This window comes from Chelonia mydas, chromosome 6 (genome assembly GCF_015237465.2).
Source record: "Chelonia mydas isolate rCheMyd1 chromosome 6, rCheMyd1.pri.v2, whole genome shotgun sequence".
Lineage (NCBI taxonomy): Eukaryota > Metazoa > Chordata > Testudines > Cheloniidae > Chelonia > Chelonia mydas.
In genome coordinates this window covers 35,189,820-35,215,699 of record NC_051246.2, presented here as the reverse complement: position 1 = coordinate 35,215,699, position 25,880 = coordinate 35,189,820, and the positions used below count along the sequence as shown (strand labels likewise).

At 39.4% G+C, this 25,880-nt stretch overlaps 1 protein-coding gene across 3 annotated transcripts in view; it reads left to right on the top strand.

The window, feature by feature from the left end:
* The window catches only part of LMO1 (LIM domain only 1), an 85,751-nt gene that overhangs the window by 5,593 nt on the left and 54,278 nt on the right, over positions 1-25,880 (top strand). Inside the window, exon 2 of one of the 3 annotated variants that reach the window (XM_043549254.1) lies at positions 1,906-2,091. The exons of 1 other annotated variant lie outside the window; for it this stretch is intronic. In XM_043549254.1, coding sequence (XP_043405189.1) covers positions 2,067-2,091 — 25 coding nt within the window. In that variant the 5' untranslated portion in view covers positions 1,906-2,066. Of the gene's footprint in view, positions 1-1,527; positions 2,092-25,880 lie in introns of those variants that run through there. One more of the 3 variants, XM_007057102.4, reaches the window with a different exon arrangement.

Sequence of the window (25,880 nt, the reverse complement as noted above, 5' to 3'; positions counted from 1 at the left end):
AAGCTTAAACTTAATGTAATTACCAAAATAGCTACTTTTAAATATACTCTTTACAAAGATGAAAAAAGTATTGCTTCTATTTTGGGGCAGTGGAGTAGAAAAAGAGAGTCAAAAGTAAGGTGTGATGCAAAAAAAGTTGGAATATGTTTTCTAATAAAGGTTAGCAATACATTAGAGGAAATATTACGATATTTACCTATGCTAGATTAGAAACTCCTACTTTTATGTTAGTGTTTGTTCAAAAATGTTTAACTAGCAGGCATTAGTTACCACATCTTCGGCCTGCAGTCCCCTTCCTTTTTAACTTACAGTAGCTAAAATAAATGATCACTTAGCTGTTGCATTCTTACCCTAAAGTACAGTTTCAGTCTTTGAAAACTATATTAGAAGGAGAAGAATAGAAGTTTTAAGTACTGGATGAAAATGATTCTATGCAAAATAATATATTTAACATCAAATATGTTCAAGGACTGTTAGGATTAAGTATTCAAAATGAAGGGGGAAGGAAAAAGCCATTTGAGCTGAGGATAAGGAATCTAATTAAAAATAGGTATTAAGGATATATAACTTGAGCCTGCTATCAAGCTTTAAAAGAGTACTGTTGTATCAGATGTAAAGGGGAGGGAGAAATATCATTAAAATGAGAATAAAATGTTTTCTTGGATTAAAAAAAACCCCATGCCTGAAATTGTAGATTGCACTTCGTATTGAAGGACCTCATCCTGTAATCTTGATTGACACGATTGAAGACAATGGGCTACTTGTGAGAGTAAGGGCTACTCATGTGAGGAAAGTGTCAGTTTATATTCCAGTATTAGTAGAATTAACTGCAACAATGATGTCTCTGAGCAAGTAGAGCAAATGGGCAAGGATTAGTACTGCGCTCAATTTTTAGAAATTGTTGTACTATCTGAAACGCTGTATAAAGTACTGAAATTCACAGAGTGTATTTTAGAAATTTCTTAAGTGTGCATGGAAAAACAAGGTCAAAATGAGCTTTGAGAAGTGTTACATCAAGTTCTAAACCATGACACATCTGTGAAATAGAGTTAATAATGGAAGAAGGCAGTGTGACAGGGCTATGGTCTTAGAATCTTTGCAGGGAATTTTAAGTTTTAGTAGGGAAAGGGAGAGTCTCTAACCCATTAGAAGCCACAGGTCATTTGAAACTGTCACTTCAGGTTTTAAATGAGCAAAGCAGGAAAGGGGGGAATGCTTTGGAGATAGATCTATATCTAGAGAGAAGTGAAAGTAAAACACAGTTGTATAAGATGGAGTATATAAGGACAAATATTGAGAGAGTATGTTGTGTGTGAAAATTGATCGGTGATGATGAACAGCATTAAAAAGAGGCAAAGTTAGTAATGTTTGAAACACTAAAGATACTCACTAGCTGTTAAAACTAAATTTACAGATACTGTACTGCAGGTGGTGCTGCTGAGCTAGAAAGGCTTATATTCACCATTAAATCCTGACAGAAGAATAAGAGGGGGGTCCCTGGGAAATGTGTGCATTTATTCAGGAGCAAGTGGGCAAAGCGCACAAATTGAGAGACAGAGGCAGCAGACGCCGGGTTTAGGTATATTCCCCTCTGTCTGTCTGAATATAATTTGAGATTTAGATTCATCTTAAATCCAAGGGAAAACACTTTGTAAGGGTTGAAAGCTGTGTAGTTGCAACAGCCAGGGTTATGAGCTATCAAATGCAATTACATTAAAACAGATTATACTGTGCAAATTGAGACATTTAGAAGGTGAGAACCAAAGAAACAGCTCTGATTCCCCTTTTTTTTCTAAATTGCAGTTTTAGTTCCTTGCAATTCTGAGGTACAAAAGTAGGTGAGACTGCTTTTGTATCTGCAAAGTGCTTCATTTCTGAATGTAATTCTAACTGAGTGCAATCTAGGTTAAAAGCTGGACAACTGGGTAATTAGAGCTCACTGGCTGCTAAAGGACGATCAGCTGTGCTGTGGCTCATCTGTGTTCCCAGAGACTAGTTCTCTTCTTCCCTGAGTGAAGGCTGCTGGAGACAGAGCATCTGCACCCAGACTCCTCTTGATCCCTGAGATGATGGTGCTGGACAAGGAGGACGGTAGGTGGGCTGAGATTCCTTAAGCTTGTACACAGTGTATGCCGTACGGTCGTTACATGTAAGTAAATGGCTTCGACACATATGTACAGTGTGCAAGTTTGGGTGTTCTGCCTTCACCCTTTGATATTTTCCCCTGTGTCAATAACAGGGGAAATTTGCTCTTCTTCTTAGTTTTCCCCTGGCTTTGCTGACGAGTCAGCTAGCCCAGAAGGATTTACTTCAGGCTCTGTTTGCTGAAGGACATGTGGTATAAACAGTTTATTTTTTTTATCCATTTGGACTTTTCTTCCCAGCAAATGACGACATGACTCTATTTTGCCCATCTTAGCTTGTTTATTTTTAGTAGCTTTTATTTTGCATCTAATTTTGAGGCTTCCTTTCCCACATCTTTTTTAAATTTACATGTTTAATATATATATCTTACTGCTCTTCTTCATAGCTATAAACATAATTACAATAAGCTAATAGGCCCGCTAAACTGCTCTGGCAAAGAAATCATTGGTTTATTGTGAGAATTTACTCCTCTCTAAACGGGAGGGGTGGTGCTACTGTAGGAAGGTAACTTAATGAATGAAGATGAAGGAGAGAGTGATTGTTTTTAAGTTTGGGCGCTGGCATGTGCTTCCATTATTTTTAAAGCTAGCTGTTCTTACGAAGGAAGGAGCAATAATCTAGGGAAGGAGTCAAAGATTACACCGAGGCACTGTTATCTAGTAGTTAGAGCATGAGACAAGGAGTCAGGGAAGCTGGGTCTTCCTCATGTGACTGCCATTTGCCCTTGGGCAAGCAACTTAACTGCTCTGTCACTGGTAGTTTCTAGGATGAATACGGTAAGTTTGACCACAAGTTTTCTGACGAGAAAACAAACATTGCTTTGTGACCTATGTGACACACAGCATTTTGGGGGCGCTACCGTAATGTTAATGGCAAAGCTAAACATTGGGGATTGCCATTTTCTTTTAAAAAGGCTATTCTGACCTTTAGATAGGTGTGAGTGCTCATTCTTTTATATTCATTTTCTAAATGGAGAACTTCATTGTGTTGTGCAGTTGTGTTGTGTCTGCCAGTATGTGCTGCTGGATAGTATGGATTCTGGTAGCTTTTAGCATATCTGTGCATGCGAAAAGATCTGTAACAGATGAGAAGTTAGTGTCATTTGGAGGCAAAGGGTGTCATTTGGAGGCAGAATGGAGGTACTGAATTTCCACGGGCTCACAGACTGGAGAAAACTTGGAAGGATGTTTTTTAATCTGCCTGGAACCCTATGAATTTAAACGCTTTGACACCCAGTAATAGCAATATTGCTATGTTAGATGTGTCTCAGTTCTTGACAAGAAGAGGAATTGTTTTCTCCTGTCAAAACTGATGCTAATCATATAACACTAATAATACTTAAAACTAAGTAATTCAAATATCAGGTAAAAAGGGGAGGATTTCCTCCTATGCCGTTCTTCTAGTATTAAAATGGATTTTGTGTAGTGGGAAATATTTGGAATAGGAAGAGCCTGAGTATTAAAGAGTAACCCACATCTGGTGGTTTCTAACCAGTAGGTTTCATAATTTCTACATTGAGCTTTTCCAACATTAAAATAACCCTAAGAATACTGCTCAAAAATTATATCAGACCTGTAGCTTTTCTTATAGTGGACTTTTTCCAGGTATCTTGAGGACCATCGTTAGTAGATATAATGTATTTTACATGATCAGCGCACTCCAATTTATTTGCGAGTTCAGAGAACCTTAGTCTAGTTTTATGGAGTGGAACACAAGCACTTTGCCTAATCCTAGATTGACCTGCAGGTTGTGGTGAATAAAATTTGGATGGATTTTTTTTCCACCAAGACTTTTTCCTCTTTATTTAAAAAAATATATAAAAAAAATCTTATTGCCATTCTCTGCAGTTCTATGAAATTTATAAAGTCTTAACTCTGAATTGACAGTCATGGTGTTTTACTTACAAATTTCATGTCTGGAATGCATAACCAGTCTTCCCAACATGACAGCAGTCAATTTGGCTTCCTGAAATTTCCAAATAACCTGACCTAGAAGATAGAAATTTTGATTTCTATTGAGTTGTCTGATTGGTTTCCTTGTCGACATATTAGAGTTTAAAAATGAAGTAGATATGATTTGTAACAGATGCTTCTTGTCTAGCAACTTTGCAGATGACTGGATGGTGGCTAAAAGAAGTATTAAGTGGTTGCATATTGCTTATGGTGGAAAAACAAATGAAGGTCTCTGGATTTCAAAGGCTTTGAAGCAGCTTAGCTCTCAAAGGTGTTCTGTTGCTTTGGGGGGGGGGGCGGCTGTGTAAGTTGAATCTAGTGAGTTTATTTTATTAGAAGCATAAGGCTACCCTGTAATCTTCCTCTGAATAAAACACATTTGGCTGACTGACCTTATTTCTTATTGGGCCACAGGTTGTGTACTGCTTTTTAGAAGTGTTTTTAAACAAAAACAACTTCTCACATTTTAAAATCCTCCTTTGCAGTTCATGCTTGCGCACAGAATTATAAATCTGTGATGATGGGAACAATATGAACAGAGCAGAACAGCCAAAATTAAATTCTTTTGTTTGAGGAAGTGCTGTTACCTGAGTAAAATCAAAAATGCATCATGTAGAGATCACATTTTCAAGTGTAATGCGCAAATAACACTTAAAGCAAAACAAAAATTCAGTCTTTGTAATAGCAATTAGGAAAATGCTGCTGCTTATCCCAGCTGTAATCTTTGCTGACAGTGAAGTGCAGCCTAGTAAGTAGTATGTATGGCATGAAACACACTAACGGAAATCGTAATTCTTTTATTACAAAAAACGCAACTTTTTTCACCTAACTTTTGCTGTTAGCTACTCAGCATCTTAGACCCAGGTTATTGAAGAGCTTGTTACTGCACTCTTCTTCACGTGTACGAAGGCACTGATCAGAATGTGTTTATACCCCAAACCTGGTACAGCCAACAGTGCGTACAAACATGGATCTTGCGTGTTAAAAATAGAACTTGAATCAATTAAATGTGGCAAAAGAATAGGTAATGTTAATACCAGGTCGGAGAGTTCCAGCAAATGTTACGTGCGTCTTGGACGAAGACTTGATATTTAGAGGGTGACCCCAAAATATGGGTACCAAAGACGGACGTGGGTGTGAGTTTGCGAAAAGAAGCCGCAGATCAGTATGAAGTATTTAGGGCAGTGAATATTGGAGAATCTGAAACAAGATCAGCTGCTGTAGTGGTAAACAATGGAGACTTCTGAAAAAGGAGGTAATACTGAGGCACCAGAAAAAAAACCAAGCAGGATGGAAGATGGTTGGAATAATTTAACTTGGAGAGAATCGGTGTGCTCTCCAGGGTTGCAATCTTCTATGCAGTTAATCCATTCATTTCTGAAAGGTTGTTTAGCAAATGGATTTGTATTAACCGATTTGATGAAACAGCAGATAATAATCAAACACTTGCATGCACTGGGCTGTGGGGGAAGGAGTAATATGAGGAGAACTAACCTCAAAATACAGCACTCCATGAAATAGGGCCACAAAACAGCATTTCTCTCATCTATATTTAATAGCAGGAGGTTCTCACTTATCCACTTAAGTATCACTTACGCAACATGGTAAATGAAGGCAAAGCCACTTGGAGAAAAAGGAAGAAGGCCCAGATCTAGATAAAGATGGATTAAATACCATAGATGTTGATCGCTAGGTGGCTATAAAGTGTGAATAGAAGCAATGGGTCCAAACAGAATCCTGTGTCATGGTAAGTCAGGAGAACAAGGGTATTTTTCCTTTCTTCCAACCACAAACCCAGTGACAAGAATGATCAGTGAGATAGGACTCCAGCCATGAGATCGGGGCCCATGCATTCATCTTTTAATGAACATGTTAGATGCCACAGATAAATCCAGCAAGATCAAGATATGTCACTTTACTCAGCGTATAGAACCATTTACAAGATCATTATAGACCTCTAATAAGGTATAGAATGAACACGAGCCTAAATATGAAGTAGTGCTGTCTCTGGAAGAAATAATATCCTGTGGCTAGGTTTGTCAGAATTGGCGGGGGGGGGATGGATTTTTTTTTTAAATCAACAGATATTATAGATGTTTGGTTTTTTTACATTTTCAGTTCTACAAAATTATGGGGGGAAGGGGGTCAGACAGGAGAGTCAGACAGAAATTACTGAATGACAGCAGACATTTATTTCAAAAAGTTAAAACTTTATAAACATTAAAGCACAAATTGTCAACAGCACATGTCAAAACATACAAATATCTTGAAATCAAAGTGAGTTCTCAAGCAACATTTTTCTTACTTTGCCTGTCTGTAAACTCAGATGATTATCAATGGAAATATTTGTCATTGGTATTTGTGTTTGTATGGTGAAATCAACATTTACCAATAAAGATATAATCCTTCCAAGACCACCTATATGTTGCTGATATTAAAAAAGTAAATGGCAAATTGATCAGACACGTTCTGAAGAACCAGCGAGGAGTGATGGGGAAAATAGATGACACATGGCAAGGGCAGAGAGTTACTTTCTTCTAACATTGAATATGGAACTTTATTAGAAATCAGGAAAACTGTTTTATTCTGAAAGCTGTTTCTTTCTCTCTCTGCTTCTGCTGAGAACCTTCTCCAAGACCTGTCCCTGTCTGGCTTCCTGTTTTTGTTCTAAAGAAACACTGCACGTCGTCCTAGAAGTCACCTTATTCAAAGAATGAAAAACTTCTTCTGTTGCTGAGAACTGATTATATACCCCAGCCAATTAAGGAAACGTATATAGTTAGGGGCCAATCACGCAACCTGCCGCATAAGTGTAATTGCTGTGGATTCTGTTTGGAGTCACGAAAGGGAAATGTTTGAGATTGTACCTAGTATGGGAAGTGTGAAATTGGTGGTACAGCTAGAAGAGCAATGGCAGCAGGAACAAAAATGAGCGGTAATAGTTAAAAACGTGTATGAAGAGGGAAGTGGAGGGCAGAAAAGAGAGGTTCTAGGTAAAAACAGAATAGGATCTGAGATGGATAAATCATCAGATTAGGTTCCAGTCAACACTCTAAAGCAGCGGTTCTCAACCAGGGATCTGGGGCCACCTGGGGGGCTTTGAGCAGGTTTCAGGGGATCCGCCAAAATAAACCGGAGAGCAGGGCCAGCGTTAGACTCACTGGGACCTAGTGCAGGAAGCTGAAGCATGAGCCCCCCGCTGCCTGGGGCTGAAGCCGAAGCCTGAGCAACTTAATTTTGCAGGGCCCCCTGTGGCACAGTGCCCTGGGTAATTGCCCTGCTTGCTACCCCTTAACGCCAGCCCTGGCTTTTAATCTACTGGATTTGCAGAAAAGCAGTTGTTGTGGCACAGGTGGGCTGTGGAGTTTTTATAGCAGGGTGGGGGGTGCTCAGAAGGAAACGGTTGAGAACCCCTGCCCTAAAGCTCAGCTGCTTCAAATCTTGTGGGATTGCACGTTTTGGAGAACAGTCATTCTTGGGGTGCTTGGCTGAAAAGATGACTCTAAAATATTATCCATATCTCTTCAATGCTGCAGAAAGGGTCAGGCTGAACAATTAGATGAGTTCTTAGTTGAATGAAATTGGTTTTGCCCATTCCCAAAGGAAATGGAGAAGTTAACATTTCTAATAGCAGTGAGTTGTATTTTATGGATATATACTCCTGTGTTGTACAATCAAGGTCATTTTGTAGTCTGCAGGGATATAGTATTGAGGTTGGACTCCTCTTTAAAGCTTCAATGCTTTTAAGTTCCGAGGTGCTGCCGATATGTTGCAGTTGTCTTTTAGGCATATGACGTGTTTAAAACAATTAGGAAAAACTTTTTCAACTTTGGGGGTGGGTTTGGGAGGGAGGGATAAAAGAAGAGACTGAATCATGGAAACTATTTAGGTTTAATTTTGGATTTAAATGCAATAAGAAGGCTGCTCAACAGTTAGTAAGATTAAAATCTGTTGCACTGCCTGTGGGTCGGTGTTCAATTTTCATGTGGTATTCGTGAAAGCTGTGTATTTTGTCTGTGTGCTGTAGCATCTCTTGAGAAAGTCATCAAAGTATAGAATCTCTTACCCCCTCCCCCCCCCCCCCAAAAAAAAAAAGTCCTTGTACGAGCAGTGCATTATTAATAAAGTAATCCATTAGATCTGGTGATAAAGGGTCACGGCACAGTCTGAAATATCTGTTTTTAAATGGTTAAGAAGTTATCATGGTTGGAGGATTAATTGATTCCACTTGGGAGGCTTTTTTAGGTTTCCAGAGTTCACCTTTAAACACATTTCCCTATTTGTAAATGTCTGTTTCCTATTCAAAGTTTTTTGTTTAATCTAGGTCAAATAATTAAGCTTAAAACAACATTAGGCTTTCATCAGAAGTAACTGAACAGCTATGAAAGGTAAAAAAAAATGCTTGCAGCACTAGTGTTAAGTGCATCTTTAAACCATTTTATCCTAGGTTAAGAATATGAAAGTTCATGGCAAATAAAATATTTGAAATCCATCCAAATCAGAGTAATGGTATCAAAAAAAGTTAAGCGTGGTGTTCTAAGAATAGAAAATACATAGCAGTTAGCAATATCTGCAGAACTGTAAAGCTCTAATGGGGCTATGTGTTTTTAAAATTGTGCTGAATTGTTATCGTTTAGTGTATTGTGAAGTTTTAAACAGTACAAAAATCACTGCCCCCAACTCCAATCATGTGGGTGAACTGTCCACAGGGAGTGACTTTTTCAGTGACTGTAGCACCTATTCACCAATAATTTTGGGAGTGGCTGGAGGGACTTGTCTATTTTTTGTTATTTTGTTTGCTATTAGATTAGCATATTTCAGCCGATAGATGGTTTGTGAACAGTCCACTGTAGCTATTCTGATAGTTCTCCAATGCATGGTTTATTTCTCCTGTTCCCTGACAGGATGACCCCCAAGCCCAATAGAGTTTTCAAGACTGTTTGTTGGCTGCTGCTTCACAAATGGATGGTATGCTCTTTGGGGCAGAGACTGTCTTTTTGTTCTGTTTGTACAGCATCTAGCACAATGGAGTTCTGTGCCATGACCAGGGCTCCAACACACTATTATGATACAATTAATAATAATAAATATATTTACACAAGTAGACACACAACTTCCTTCTGCTATAAATGTTCTTGCAAAAAAAAATCATAGAATGGGCATCAAAGAGGATCACAGGTAGTGGTGAATGAATTTACATTTTTTGTTTAAATGACCATTTGTGTATTTTCTACTGCACTCATTGATCAAATTCCCTCATGTGTTTACAAAACTAGAGGAATACTTGGTTGATACAACTACTGGTTTTAACAGTCCTACTCTTTCTTTTTTTTCCTAAAAGAAAAACAGTTAGGGTTATTCATGAGTGAAGAGAACTTGAACCAAAACTAAACAATAAAAACTCCTTCACTAATGTAAACATATATTTGGGTCAAGGCCAGAGATGCTCCTAGGTGGTTCATTATGGCTATGAGATAGAAATGTATTCCGGCGGACTGTATTTCTAATAAATAAAAAAGCATAATGAGACTGTAACTGGGAAGGAAGACAAAAGCAGCCATGCTTTAAATTGTTAATGATGGTGCCAGTGGCTGCAGCTTTACCACAGCTGTTTAAATTGATCTGCTCGTGAAAATGTTTTGTTTTGGCACTTTCGCTTCATGTGCAACCCTTTCAAAGGGACCCCTGGAAGCTTTTCAAAGGGGAATTGTGATCTCTTTCTAAATGGGATTTAGAGCACCAGAGTTCCAATATTTTGGATTATTTAAGCATACAAGTGTGTTCTCTTTTTGTAATACTTTTGACAGGTAACAGTTGTTTTCCCTTCATTCCTTTCCCCCTCCCCCCCCATACCCATTTACAAATTATTAATGCCTTATTCTAAAGAGTATTTCTTTGGCTTCAGCATCACCCTGCTATCCAGTCTCTCCTTTTTCTGACACTATCATGCTTAATAAGAAAAGCAAAACAGTACTGCTTAAACTTGACAGAAATTACTGGTCGGCCTTTATTTCTCAAGTGCCTGGTGAGAGATTGTACTATAAAATGTGTGCCTTTATTTTAGTATTTTATTATGTATTATTTGCCAAGACCCCCTTGTGCTAGGTGCTGCACAAACATAGAACAAAAAGAGATGTTTGGAGTTTATTACCGGTTTATTTCTATATTTGGGTCTACCTTTTAGGTGATTAACCCACTTCAACATCTTTTCATATGTAGACCATGCAATCGCATTCAGAAGTGATGGGTAGAGTCGCAAGATGATAAAATCCCACTAGCAAGTTGAGATGAATGTTGCTTTTATTTATTTTATTTTATTTTTACCAATTTATTGTCCGAAGCAAATCGTGTGTGTTCAAGAAGTTTCCAAAAGGTAGCCTGCTCAGGTCTGGAGAGCTTCGCTGTTTTATCCACTGCATACAAAGTTACTGTCGCCACCTCGAGGAACTTACACTGTGTACACAAATATATTTGGAAACATAAATAAAGACTGCTGTGTGGGCCCATTATGGCATTGGAAATGTTGAAGACACGTACTATATGTCTGAGTGGATGGGCTGGGTCTGGTGTGCTTTAGGTGATCTTGGCAACTCAGTTTCTGCATAAAGTTTATACCTGAGGATATTTAACGTTCTTCAGAATCCATTATATATTCATTTTTATCCTCCTTTGTGGAAAATGACTTTTGTAAGTACCCTGCTATGGATATGAAAGGCTGTACTAGGCATCATCGCAAACCCTTTGACCTCCCTGCATAGACTGGAGCTCTGTTTTTGAAAGGACTCCTTTATATCTGTTTTTACTCTATGCCCTTCCATTCATTTGCCTATACAAAGCAATAAAGGGTAAAACTAAAGTAACATAAATTGGTCTGTCTTCCTGAATCCATGTCTCACTAATGTACCCAGATTAACTCAACTGTAAATTGTCTCCTTTGGATGTCGTGTCTTGCTAAAAGTTTCCTATATGATTCATGATTTGGATTGCTTTTAACAGCTATTGGCTAAGCAATATGGTAAATGTACAAGGTGATGCAATTGGCATTAGTGAGAGGATGCACAGGAGCATGTAATGCAGTCAATACTACATTAACTACTGATGCCCAATTACAGAAACTGGAAGAGTGGCTTTTAGGAGCATTAGGACTTGCAGAAGAGCTGAGATCACCTGCCGCTCCTTGCCTAAAAGCTTCACCCTTTATGCGCTGGGATCAAAGTAAACATTCAGTTGCTGCTTTATCATGTATAGTAACGAAGGTGGGTTTTTTTTCCAAAGAAGTGTCACAGTGATGCTTTTAACACATGGAAATTCGAATTTCCATATTTCAAGATTCTCTTTCCATCTCCTGAGGCAAGATTTTATTTGAATAAAAACTCTCTAACCACCTCTGTACTTACTGGTTCTGTTTCTCTACATCCTACTCCTTTAGCCATTTTCATTTAAAGAAACACTTTAAGTGCAGTTTAGAGAGTCCTATTTCAGTGAGTCAGACAGAACAGGACTCTATTTTCCTCCCTCCCCCTCCATCTCCTGTCCTTTCTCTAATCTGTACATGATTGAGACCTCAGCTGGCTTACACTCGAGAAAAGTGTTCTAAAATACAGCCAGACACTCTATAAAACAGGATATTTGAGTGTGACCTCTTAGCAGTCCATGTTCAAATTAGGCACATATTGTTTCCACCATTGCTTTTGAAATCCAATTGCAATAGTTTGAATGATTATAGGCCCACATTATTCTTTAAATGCAGCATGCACTTCTCCTATACTAAGTTTAGTATCGCTGCAGTTTCTAACTAATTTAAAATGAGCGGTGTTACTGCTGTATCATGGTATTAGCAAGCCACAAAGTTCTTGTTGACTTTGAGACGGGGGTGGGGGAGGGAGGAGAGGGGGAAGCAGTAAGGACACTTAAATATTTTAATATAAAAGAAAGCTACTAGGTGGCTTACTGCTTTTTTTTTTTTTTTTTCCCCATTGATTCTCATCTTCCAGTTAGGGTACTTTGCATATCCCTAGTGCTTTTCTTCCTCAAAACATTTTAAGAATATTAAATCATTCTTCCCAAAATGCAATGTATTAGACCCATTTTACAGTTGTGAAACCGGGACACACCGAGGTTTGGGGACTTGCCGAAGCCCAGAGAGAGGGAGTCGGTTTTACAAATGCTACTAGAGTGCCTGTGCTAATTTGGTCCTAACTTGGGTGGCCTGATCTTTCAGTGCACATCCCTTGTCCACCCTGCTCAGCGGAGTGAGGGCTGCTCAGACAGCAGGAATGGTTGAGCTGAACAGAGGTGGGAAGTGGGAGCAGTGCTGGCTGCACCCTCCCACTCACTGGCCAGATGCACTGGGGTGAGGGTGGGGGGGGGCCCACTCCATGAAAAAGGATGGAAGAACCTTACTAGCCCGGGCAGGAAAGGAATTTGTCACAACGCTCCTGGGCATCTGGTGCGGGCTGTGCCAGCTTCATGCTGACTGCTCCTTTCTCTGGGATGGCTACAGAGTAGCATTCGAACCCTGTGTGCTTAAGCAGGTGCTCCTCAGTTTGCTTTCTGTGGCCTTATGGGATATGTCAACACTATATTCTAAACCTGGGATTACAGTTGCTGGACCTAGGTCTCGCTGCCATGGCAATGAGTCCATACTGTACTATGCAGACCTTTTGACTTGGCTTTGCGTTGTGTCCACACTGCAAAATGACAGGGCTTGGCCCTAAATTGCACAGGAAGTCTGGCTCTGACCCACTCTCTAGCAGGGTCCTAGGACCTGGACCTGTGGGCTCGCTGACCAGAGTCAGGCTGATTTGTGTATAGACGGAAGGGGAGGTTGGGCTCAAACCTGAGTCAGTGCTACGGCTTAGTGTTCAGTGTAGACATACCCATAAAAGTTAGATCCAACTGATAATAAAAGCCCTCCTTTCAGCAAAGAAAAAAAATCTCTGCCACAGTTAGGGTGCAATGCTCTAACCTGTTGCTTCTTGCTTTTGTGAGCAGAAAAACTGTTGACCATCTTAGAAAGCAATGTGGAATCCTAAGTCAGCTCCCACAACACCATTTTGTTTGTCGATGGGGCCTAAAACTTCTTGATCACTAGTGCCTTAGTTATCAAAATAAAACTATCACAAGGTCACAACCAACATAGCCCCTGCCTTGTTTAATGCCTCTGCATATTCTGGAAGAGTTTGTTCTGCTATGAGAGCAAGGGGAAAAAGCATTGCTGTTTTTAAGAGGATTGTCGCTTTCAGTTCCTGATCGATGCTCTTTTGAACAGCTGAGGGGAAGGGAGCAGAAGGTAACCTGCTGGCTTGCCACCTTTTAAGTACATTAGTGCAAGGAGTACAAGCACTGGAGATGTGAGGGAGCTTAACTGAGTTTTGCATTTAGCCTGGCCTCAATGTGTAGTACAGACTAGTATCCTACCCTTGATGCATTTTCCTGCACTGGTACAAACTGTGGTTTAGGTCTCTAAGTATCCAGTAGGGCAAGTCAAAACATCCTTGAGTGACTTTTTCTTGAGTCGGTGTTTTCTCTTATTTCTTCTTCATAAGAGAACAGATGTGTAACCTTCCCTATGCAAAATTAAAATGAATAGTAGTATCATTGTCCTTGTGAGATTACTAGAACGCTTAGGGTATGTTGCTGTACTCCTCTTTGAGCTTTGGAATCAAAGGGCCGGAATTTATAGAGGTTAAGTTAAACAAGCACTGACTTTCTTTTTTTATTTTGTTCCTTTATCTCTCTTTAATTTGGATTAAGCGAAAATGTAGCCACCGCCTTTAAAAATGGGTAAAAACGATTCATTGGCTGGTCTGTTCATTTTTTTAAACTTGCACTGTTTAAGTGGGCTGCTCAGTGAAACTTGTACATTCATGAAATAGCTGATTGAAAAGCAATATTTCAGATAAATACAAGCCAGCGATCTATCAGCAGTTGTAATAAAAGCTGGGCTTCAGGCTGTGATTTTATTTTGAAATAATAAGAATTGCTTTATTCTTTTTACTTGAGTTACCATGGTAATTCTGTCGTGTAGCAGTGTTATATTGATTTAGAAAGTGGACAGTAATATTTCTTTTGTGTTATTCTGTTTCTAGGGGTTGATTTCTAATTTCCACTTGGAGATTACTTTTCTTAAGTCCCTTCCCCTTTTTTTTTCCCTAGCAGTGTAATTTTCCTCTCACACACTGCTATTTTCTGAGCTTATTGGTTTGCTCTTATTTTAAATTAAACTTGCTGGTTTCAAATATTGAAATGACATCTTTGTCTGTGTCTGTACTTTGGTTTAGCAAAATATTACAGTCTGCTGTTTTATGCTTAATAATTTAAGGGAGGCTTTATGTCTGCCATCAGTGGTTGTTGATAACGAATGCCTAAACCAACACACAGCTTAAAGCTCTGACATTTTAGTATTGTGTAATGGTGCATCCACCTTGCATATGATTTTTTTTTTTTAAAGACAGATCTGCAGTGCATATCTGAGTATGCTTACCAATTAAATTCTAAGGAGATTTATATAAATTTACAACTGGAACTAGCTGTGGCTACATTGCGGTTCCATAGTAGCTAAGACACCCATCTGCTTTATGTTTTGAAAACACATGTATCATTTCTCAACCATCCCCCTTTAATCAAATACCTAGATGGTTTTTGAAAGCTAAACTTTCTTTTTCATAGTAATCTGCAATTATGCATAACAAGATCTGAAAATCACTAATAGTAACAGGTTCAGCTCTGTAAGTATATCTTAATAGTAAATATTTTATTGATCAAGATCTGAGTATGGGTCTGTTTTTCTTCTTTTAAGAGATGACCTCTTAAAGCTTAGCTTCTTCTCCTTTTGGAGTTTCAGGTTGTCACCTCTTGCAAGAGGAGTAGACCCTCTGCTTGGGAACAAGGGGGATGAGAGGAAACGAACCTCTACCATCTCATGTTAAGATACATGTGTTTAAAACTTAAATCTAGATGTGTATTCTGTTTGTGTTTAACTTAACTGTTTCACTCTGTGCTTAAAAAACAGTTTTTCCACCCTCACTGCTGAAAGGTAAAGTTCTTCCTCACATCTGAAAAGTTTCCATTGAAGTATTTTGAGGGGCAAATAACTGGGCAGACCAGGACATAATTTGCTTTGTGGCTCTTAATTTTCAGTCCTAAGAGTGCTGACTGGTCTAGCTGTTCTAATGGGGGAATTTATGCCACAACATATGAGGCTCTGTCAGTGTTTCCATATAAAACACCTCGCTTCATGAAAATTCACTTGGGGTAGAAAGTCTGCACATAAACTCCTTGCTTGAGGATACCTTTTTCTTTTGTATTTAATTTTGATAATCCCTCCATCTGGTTCTTTTGAGCTTTTTGCAAAATAAAAAGGGAGGCGGGATGGGAGAAAAAGAACTTGCTGATGGTCTTTTTAAATGACATTTACTAAAATTACTTGACAACTGAATTATACTACATTAGTATTGCAAACTGTTTCTGTAGGCCTGAACTCCTATTTATTTTAGTCCAAGTGTTACAAAAATGCATAAGCAGCAGTCTTTCACGGAAAACTTCGCAGCCTTTTTGCATGCAACTTGCTGTGCAAATGTTGCCTGCAGTGGTTTATTTAGGGTCAGTGATCCACAACCTCTAAAGCCTTCAAGTAGGTCTTGACCCTTGAGGTTATAATGGCCCTTGGAGTCATTATGACCCATCCAGTGATGTCTGTTACACATTAGTCTATAATAGCTCCAGACAAAATAACTGATTTTTTTTTTTAAGTTTGTAATTCTCTCGCTCTCCATAGCAGATTGCAATGGCTTTGAATGCTAAAATGAATTTTTAAAGTAATGCAGCAAGTGACTGTTCGTTTAATGGTAGTGCCTGATAGGCTAAGACTTGGGACTCAACTCACTAACATTCGTCATCTTTCCTTTTCTGCTTTGTCTCCTGTTTCTTAACATTTTTTAAAAATTTTTTTTCAAGGCCAGTTCATAATGCATCTGTTAACAGAATTGGTCTCCTCTACACTCTGCCCTCTCCTGCTGAATTTGCAGTGATGTGATAAAATGGTATCTGACTTCACAGATCGCTTCAAGGAGTAAGGTTCTGTTGATCTTTAAGTATCCTGTGTTCTTCTCACAAATGTGCTTGAACTGATTATAGGCACCATTTTTAATGTGCACCCAATTTTACATGACACATTATTATGAGCCATCCACGAGAAGGGTCTAGATGACATGAAAGGCATTTTCCAACGTAAATTTCTATAAGCCTGATCTATTTTAGGGGATATAATCCTGCCAGCAAATATCTGAGTCAAGGTTTGAGGTTGCCACCACCTGCTTTAAAATGTAATTTCCTTCCACAGTTCATTCCATTATGACTGTATGATACATCTTCTGGGATTGAGTAATTGGCTAGCTCAGAAGTAATTTTTGTTTCCACTAGAGAGATGTTTACAAACTGATGTTGTAGTATCCCTTTAAAACCAACTGAGAATCTGATTAAAGGCCTGAGGATCTTCTGCAGAGATTGCATGCCCCCGGGTGACATGGAAGGGTCAGCATGCTGTCACACAGCAACTATTAAGAATTAAGTTAACGCTGATTCAAATGCTACTGTGTGCGTACAGTGTTGATTGGACTGCTGTTGGATGGCAATAAGTAACTTTGTACCATAGTGTGTCTGAACTGCATTTAGTTACATTGTAAAGCCAAATGAATATGGTCACTTGTGACCGGTATCAGAGGTATGCATTAAATCAGGTAGAGTGGAAACATAATCGATATGACCACATACGCAGGTAGACTGCAGAAAACGTTACCATTGACTGGTGCAGCTGCTCTTCAAAGTGGGTCAAAAGTTTACCTAACATGGGTGATTTTTACATGTAGGTTTGAACATTAGTGATATTGTATTGCTGGTTTCCTGGTGACGATAGTACTGGAAAACTAGTTCCATGGAAGAGTTAGTTCAGGTGAATTGGGTACTGCCCAAAATAACCATTGCCCTTCTAGGGGATGGTGGTGGTAAAAGCCCTAAACTTTTAGCCTCGGCAAACCTGCTGCCTTGAGTATTGCTCAAACTTCAAACTCCAGTAGTCATCCATTTACAATTAGCACATGAGTTATGGTAGATTATAATGTTATCCTGCCTGAGGCTTTGGGGCTTGCTGTGCCATTTTTCCATTTATTGGTGTTTAAATAACCTTAAAACAAGCACTGCCATATGGAACACTCTGGTCTCCTGACTGCATTCACACTTCCATTGTGGTCAGCAGCACTGCTGTTGGACCTGAAGAATTCTCATGCTGCCAGTGCTTGCACCAAAGCTTCAGCTACATGGCAGGGAAAGTTGAAATTCCACAAGAACCTCGAGGAAAGAAAAAATTGGCTGAGCTAAGATTAAATATGCTCCTGAGGGAACACTTCTTCCTATATTTCCTTTTACATTCCTGCTGAGCCCAGAGTCTTGTGCTTTAACTGTTTGAAGAAAGCAGGAAAAATGCGCTAGCACTAACATAATGGATGCATCCGATGAAGTGAGCTGTAGCTCACGAAAGCTTATGCTCAAATAAATTTGTTAGTCTCTAAGGTGCCACAAGTACTCCTTTTCTTTTTGCAAATACAGACTAACACGGCTGCTACTCTGAAACATAATGGTGGTGACTCTGAGGGTCTTGCTACTAGGCCAGTTCATCTTCATTGTAAGTGTGGTTGCACCAAGGGTAAATCTGGACCAGAATTTCAAAGCAAAGCAGAGACGGGGGAGGGATAGCTCAGTGGTTTGAGCATTGGCCTGCTAAACCCAGAGTTGTGAGTTCAATCCTTGAGGGGGCTGTTTAGTTGATCTGGGGCAAAAATTGGGGATTGGCCCTGCTTTGAGCAGGGGTTGGACTAGATTTCCTGAGGTCCCTTCCAACCCTGATATTCTGTGATTTCAAATTTTTTTTTATGCCTAGATATTACAGGGGTCTTTGACAGCGTATTGCCATAACACCTAGGCACTATCTGCTTTGGGGATTTATAGGTGTCTGTCCTCTTGGTATCCCAAGTGCTGCCCAATAGAGAGCAGTGGATGAAGCAATCTCTGCGTGTTTTATGCATTTAAGTTAACTTAGTGTTTGGGTTCCCTCCTCCCCTCATTCCCTTTGGGATCATTCCTGGTGTGTTGAGGTAAAGTAGGGGAAGGAAGAAATTTTAGGATTGTGAGACCCTATGCCAGACTGAAGCCTGAGACAAGTTTTTTTTTATGACCATTATAACAACCCCTGCTTTGGAGTAGGAGGTGTTGGAAGTGCTGCCAAGCTCTGAATGAGAGCAACCAGAAAGGCAATGCTATAACATACGACACAGCTTAAATTGTGCCCAGTATGATTTCTGTGTTCCCTTTGAACAGAGGTACCGAGCAGCACGCAAAAGGTGGTTGTGTCAAGGCAATGGCAATGCACATGGGTCCACCACATCCAGAGCTACGAACCATGTGTGGCCGCGCTTAGGAGCATAACTGGCTCATGCAGCATTCTGAGCAACTTTGAGAGAGCATAAACTCTGTGTGGATTAGGCAGAGAGGAGAGAGAGGCAAAGGAGTCTAAAAATCTACTGATGGCAATGAATGTTGAGTTGGACTGAGCAGTTCGTTCTTAAGTTCACTTCCCCTCTACCTGCAGAGCTTGAAAAATATACTTGACACTTACTAGTCCTCAGAGTAGTAGTTTTTTTTTTTTGTTTTTTTTTTTCCCCAGGGAAGAAAAGTACCCTGTCTTGCCAGGCTCATGGGAATTTAAAGGAATAAAACAATTGTATATTTTTATTGTAACACGCTGACCATCAATTTTCTGTGTAATAAATAGAACCCTAATTCTACCCCTTGTGCCTGACGTGGTCTATCTTTATCATTGTATCAAGTGATACAATGTAATAAACTGCAATGTCATGTACGGTTTACACCAACTCTGATGTCACTTTGTGCTTCCACAGTTTTGTGCTTCCTTTCATCATCTCTCTCTTGCTTGGCATACCCTGCCCTCATTCCAGATTTCCATGCCAGCTCCATAGGCTCATTCAGGTCCCTAGGAATGACTTCGTTGTTTGCCCATGAGGAACAAGCTCAAAATTTTAATTTAAATAATAATCATTAATAATAAATAAAAACTTACAGTAAATTTGTCCTCAGGGTTTCTCAGTGCATCCTGTGTGTTGGTCCCCTTCCCCAGCTCCAACACTGGAAACTCCAGGCAAGGCCTCCCTCAATGTGAGTCACTTTACCGGTGCCTAATAAATGAAAACTCACAGATCTCAGACTTTGATTGTTTTAAGTTTCTATCAGATCTTCAGAAGCTGGCTTGCTTAATAGATAATGTTGCTCAGATATTTGTTCTTATCTCCTTCCTTAGAAGTTTTTAAGGTCAGGCTTGACAAAGCCCTGGCTGGGATGATTTCGTCGGGGATTGGTCCTGCTTTGAGCAGGGGGTTGGACCAGGTGACCTCCTGAGGTCCCTTCCAACCCTGATATTCTATGATTCTAGGATTAGTACACAGCTAGAGTGGCTTAGAATAACGTCTCATTTTTTTTCCATTTAAATGTACATGTTCATACACTTAAAATGTAATCATCTAACTTTGTTCAAACTGGGCTTGTTTTATAGCTCTCATGGTGACTTAAAGAAACCAAGACAGTACATAAACTTACTGTATGAGTTTGTACTGGAACTGATAAACTTAGATACCATAGTAAGGCATCGGCACAAAGGGGAGAGTTAAGGTTGAGTTTTCAATCTTAACTTTGCATTTCGTGACTTTGAGCACTTGAGACAACTTAGTATAAGAATGAATTTATTATGAAAGGCTGAAGAAATGTCATTTAACATTCACTTTGAGCAGAAGAGCAGACTTGATAGTGTCTGTACTCGTTTCACCCTGTCCATGCTCAATTCACTGTTTTTGTTCTGTATTTCGAGGAGCATTCTTCCCAGTGTAGCAATATGTCTCAAAATTTTTGTAGCTATTGGAAAAACAAATGTTTTGATGAAATGAAAATCCAGGATATTTTGTGTGCCCTGAAAGACATTACTCAGACTTTATATGGAAACACCAGGTGCTATGGTCACTTCATTATTTTGTATTCCTTTAGCACCTAGAGGCCTGAACTGAGGTTGGGGCCCTAGTGTGTTAGGTGCTGTACATACACATAACAGATAGTCCCTTGCCCCAAAACTTAAAATTTAAACAGATAAGATTTACAAAGGGTTGAAGGAGAAACAGAACTGAGCATAGGACCTTAGTTTCCTGAGTCCCAGTCCAGGAACCTGTTCACTGGATCACAATACTTCTGAACTATTAAGTTCAAGTGATTCTTGCATTAGTAATAGTACAAATCCACGTGGATGTTCCGTCCAATCGATTTTGAAAGCTCATAATAAATTGTATCAGGTGTGACACTGACCAGGCTTTCATTATGAAACGTAACTTTTTTTAAAAAAAAAATTTTTCTTGGTTACTGAGTTTGGCATGTTCTATCATTTGTTCCGTTGTACAACGTTTTCCTAGAGCACAGATTATTATTATTTGTATTCCCAGAGAGCCAAGGAACTCTAGTCATGGACCAGGACCCCATTGGGCTAGGCATTTTACAAACACAGCAAAAAAATGCTCCCTACCCCAATAACTGTGGCTTTAAGGATACCATAAGAACCAAATTAAATCCACATTGTTCTGGATGATCTGTTAACAATCATACTTTAAAATGTAACTCAGAGATGTGTAATGTAGTGGATGAGTATCCTTGAAAATGAGAATGTAATGTAAACATGACTCTACTTGGGATGGTGCTTATAAAGGTGGTTCTGCTATACCCTCTTTTCCTACAGTTACCTGCTGAAAAAAGGGAAGAGAGAGTTTGAGGGGAAGGGAGGATGTCCCATCAATTTCCTCTCTGTCACTGGGTATAAATAACTGAACTAGATGTAAGTAGAAGATTCTGGCTCTGGAGTCAGTTTTAAACCTACTTATAAAAGAAATTTCAACTAAGCAAAGTGCAGAAAGGTTTTAAAAAGTTTGTTTAATGAGCTATTTTAAAATCAGATCCATAATCATTTAACTTTCCTGAGTCTCCTAAACATAAACACTAAATACAAGTGAGACTTGAGGGGGGTGGAAAATGAAAAGCTATACTGGTCATGCATCTATCCTCAGTCCTGTTTTACTTGGTGTGAAGTACAACTTTCCTAAGGAAAGTACTTAGGAAGCGTACTCCATTCTGAGACTGTCTACACTACAAGTGAGGGGAGTGCGTGTAAATAGACTTGTGCTCTCACCGAGCTAGTGTGAGTATAAACTGCAGTGTAGCTACAGGAGCACAGTTAGCCGCAGTGGAGACATGACCTAGCTGTGCCAAATACAAACCTGCCTCAAATCGGTGGGTCCATGGTTGGCACAGCTAAGCCACCTGCTGCCACTACCATGGCTACGCTGCTGTTTATACTGTCACTAGTTCTCACTGAGCGCTAGTGCATATCTGAGCAGGGGAATCACACCCCTTAGCTTACAGCATAGACATAGCCTAAAACAACTTTGGTTGGCTCTGTGGCGCTTTCATCCAAGGATTAGAATTCATGCCAGATGCTTAACCCCTGGGTTGACATGGACTAGGAGCATTCTAGAGGCAAAAGGCTCTGCTTTGGGGTACGGGGGGCGGGGGGAAGTCCCTGAGATCAACCGTTAGAAATCCACTCAAAGGTTGTGTCTTAGCTTAACACAATTGGAAAGCCCATGAAAGGCACGGGCCAACATGCTTGAAGCCGTGCTGACTGGCTCTCCCTAGTGCTTGCTGGCTGGCAAGGAAACCATGATTAGCCTCTGCTGGAGGGATAATTGCTGAAAGAAAGGGTTTGATGGGTGGGAAGGGAAGGTATGAATGGAAGGACTAATGGAGAGATCTACATGTGCCCCAACAAAACTCTCTTTTAAGCTTTCTCTTTGGCAATCCTTGGCAGCAAATTACATTAAACTGTACCTAAAAAGAACCAGCCAGTTCTGTAGTTCTGTGCTGGTTTCCCCATGTTCCTGCAGCTGATGACCATATGCTGCTTTGTAGCATCTATCCTCCCTATTCTCTTCTAAATTCTGTGTGGCTCACTGGTGATCCTGGCCTTTCAAAGAATACAAACCTTTGTCTCCCACCCCTTCTGAATAACTACGGTTCCTGAGTTCTTGTATCATTTGACTTGCCCTCTGCCATGCTTTCTTAGTCATATTCTTCTTGTGTGATCACGAACTGCTCAGAATATTCAACACCTAGCCTTAGGAATCCCAGTAAAAATAACTTGCTATAATACTTATGAGTTGCATCCACAAATTTTATCCACAAATTTTCATAACTACGGTGAAGGCGTTAATGCTCTTCAAATTTAAGGGCAACAGATGGATTTTTTTCTCTATTTTAGGAAAGTTCACTCCTGCTTCCTCACCCCTCAAAATTTCATTTTCTCACAAATATTCATATATAATAAAAAAAAATCGTGAGCTTTTAGGCACCTGAGTCTAAACTGGGACCTAAACCGATTTGAACCTAGATCTGCACCTAACCTATGGTAGCTGGTAGCATCAATAGAAGACCTAGAGAATAGTTCATTTTTAGTTATAGTTCAAAACAGTAGACAGTCTATTCTTTCCCACCGTGCTCTTTCAAAGTTGCTCTAAGGAAGCTCACAAAGAGCCATTTTGAGATTGAAGTGGGAACAAAGTGTTAATTGTTAGATTTTGAGGGCAAAAAAAAAAAAAAATTTAAGGGAAATCCATCTGAAAGATGTTAGTTGCATACAGAGTATTTCTGTCTCTATCCAGTGTTAAGTAATCTGTTTTAGAAATCTTTTATATGCTGTCCTTGGCAGTTCTCAATAGGCTTTTACACTCAAACAATATGGACTCTAGCAGGTGGCATTTTTTGGCAAATGACCTCCTCTCAATACAAAGATATTCAGAAGTTGGCCTTTCTTGTCGGGGTTTTTTTTTTTTTTTTTTAAGTAGTATTAAAACAGGAGGTTGAGGGCAAATGTACTAATAGGGCAGAGATGCACTGACAAGTTAGACTAGAAGAAAATCAAAATATCCGTTACCAAAGAATTCAAATCCCAGTTAAAGAATTTAGTGGACTAGCTGAAGATATTAACTATCAGCAGATCTCACTGTGGAAACAAAAGCTGCAAACTTGCAACTGCAGGCCTGTTTCTGTGGCAGAGTTTAGTTACACCAGTGATTCTGCAACTTGCAGGCTTTTTCTTCTTTGTTCTGGTCACGTTGCTTTTCTGACATGAACTGCAAGTAACATGTCCAATTTATGTGTCTCTCTCTTATTTTGGTTAATTGTAGTAGTAATTACTAATTTCCAACCCCTGACCTGTTTTTTAATCACATTTTTTAAAATGGGCTTTTTGTGCCATTTTAAAATTTGGTGCTTGTTTTTCATTTAGATTATGCTAAAGTGTTCAGGAGGGCTGCAAAGCAAGGTCAAAAGCTTTATCTTTGCAGTGCCCGTTTTCTTTTACACATTTTGATAATTGTAGCTGCTTTCTCTAATAGGAGCTTTTGTCTGAGCTATGTTAAATCTGCTCTTTGTAGGCCACGCTGCTGCAGCAAAAAGAAAAGGAGTACTTGTGGCACCATAGAGACTAACCAATTTATTTGAGCATAAGCTTTCGTGAGCTACAGCTCACTTCAGCACAGTGTGTTGTCAGATGGGTGACTGGGGTCCAAGACCAACCTCTGTGCTAGTGGAGCTATGGGGCCAGATTTTTTCTCCAGTACTCCGAACCCAAGACTTTCCAACGAACTTTGCTCTCACATAGGAATTGAAACAAGGATCAGCTGCTCAGGAATGCTCTGTTTCCGTGATACCTGTAGCCAGCTTTTTCTAGAGCTCAGCCGTCAACATGTTGAGAATCTGGCCACTTACTTTAGTGAGTCAGTGAGAGCAGAGCTCTTTTAAAAACCTGCCCCTGCCTTCCCCGTTGTGGGCACTGAGCCTCTTTTGACAATATTGGCCATAGCGTATGTTGTATAGGGCTCCAGTGTGGTTGGCTTCTACCAGCTATCCCAAGCTTATAGCCACTGCCTATCATGGTGCCTATACCCCAAATGTACATGGACTATGCATGACCCTTTTAAGGAGGTCAGTGGAATCAGCAGCCAAAAAGCCTCCTTGCATTATAAAATGTGGTGCTCTGTCAGTTGAAAAGTTCTTAAGATGTCACAGTACTTAGTGTTTCAAAAGAGCATTTTCCAGATGTCTTTGCATTTTAAATTGACTCACAGCCAGCCGCCTTACATTCGAGTTCTAAAACACTTCTTTTAAAAAATACTTCAAAATTAGATATAAAAGCCACTCTTTCTTCTGCATTTCTACAGTAAGTTACAATAAACTTCCACAGCGTGTCTTTTCTCCACCCCCAAATGGAAAAGTTTAACAGAGTTTGATGCTTTTAGACTTGGAAACAGTATTAAACAACAGTTAGCTGACCAGCTTCTCTGGGTACAATTGAAAATGCTTGCCAAAAAAATTGTGGTATTTAAACCTTTTGTACAGTCTCTTGTCAAATCTAGAAATGATTGCCTTTTTTTCTTTCCCCAACCATTTTCAGTCCTGCATCTGGTTTAATATAATGGGTGTTTGCATGAATGGCTTAGTTAGCCAGAGTGGTAATAAAACACTTTAAATTTATTGTGACATTTGGATTTAATTAAAAAGTACACACTTAGAAAAGTAAAACGTAATGTGGAGAGAGAGTCAGGAAGGTTTTTCTTCCTTTCTTCCAAAAAACTAATTAGAGTTGTATTTTAAATTGTTTATGTGCTGCTAATCATTGTAATAAATCATTTATACTGAAAAAGACACACTCTAAGAGCTTGTGTAGCTGTTTATGCTCTCAAGTTTCTATCATGAACAAATTGATCTGGAAGTGAATTTATTAACCACGAGGGAAGAAATCATTAGTGCTTTCTCTAAATATTCCCCAGGTACATTTTTATTATAGTAGTTTACTGCTTTAACTAAAAGTAACATTACACAGCCTTGGTTGTAATTATGATGCAAATTGACTTTCCATCACTTACGAGAGAGAGAGAGAGAGAGAGAGAGAGAGAGAGAGAGAGAGAGAGAGAGAGCGCTGCCTTTTCCCTGCTTATATTTCCATTTTATTTTCATCAGAGGCTTGTCTTCCAAAATTCTTATATAAATTGAAGCCCATGTTCTCAGTAGAACTGTTGGGAAGACTTTAAAAAAATAAATAAATACAAGGTTGCTTGAGTTCTATCTAATCCATCGGTCTTCATTAAACGCTTTTAAAACCAGGTTAGCTCATCATATGATATAAGCCTCTCACGTCCTGAAATAACAGTTCGTGCTTTGTAATCTTCAAAGCACTGCGGAACACGGCTGATAGGGAGCCAAATATCCAAACATTTCACTAGGGGGTTTTTAAGGTGACTGACACCTCTGGAAGACTTGCTTGTCTTGCAAACGTATTGCACTGTTTGTGAAGCTGCAAGAAAAACTCCAGTCAAGAAAGGCTCATCTTTCCCCATTATAACCCAAAGAAAAGAATAATGGCCTAAGTGTTCAAATCTGGGGACTTTGAATTAGTCTTCCAAATCTATCTTTAGATACCTAAACAAATGGGACTGATTTCCAAAGGTACTGAGCACCTGCAGCTCCAGCCAATATCAATGGGATGTGTGGGTGTTTGAAAGCATATGGCTTTTATTTGGGTGCCTAAATATGGATTTGTAGGCTTAGTTTGAGGCACCCAGGATG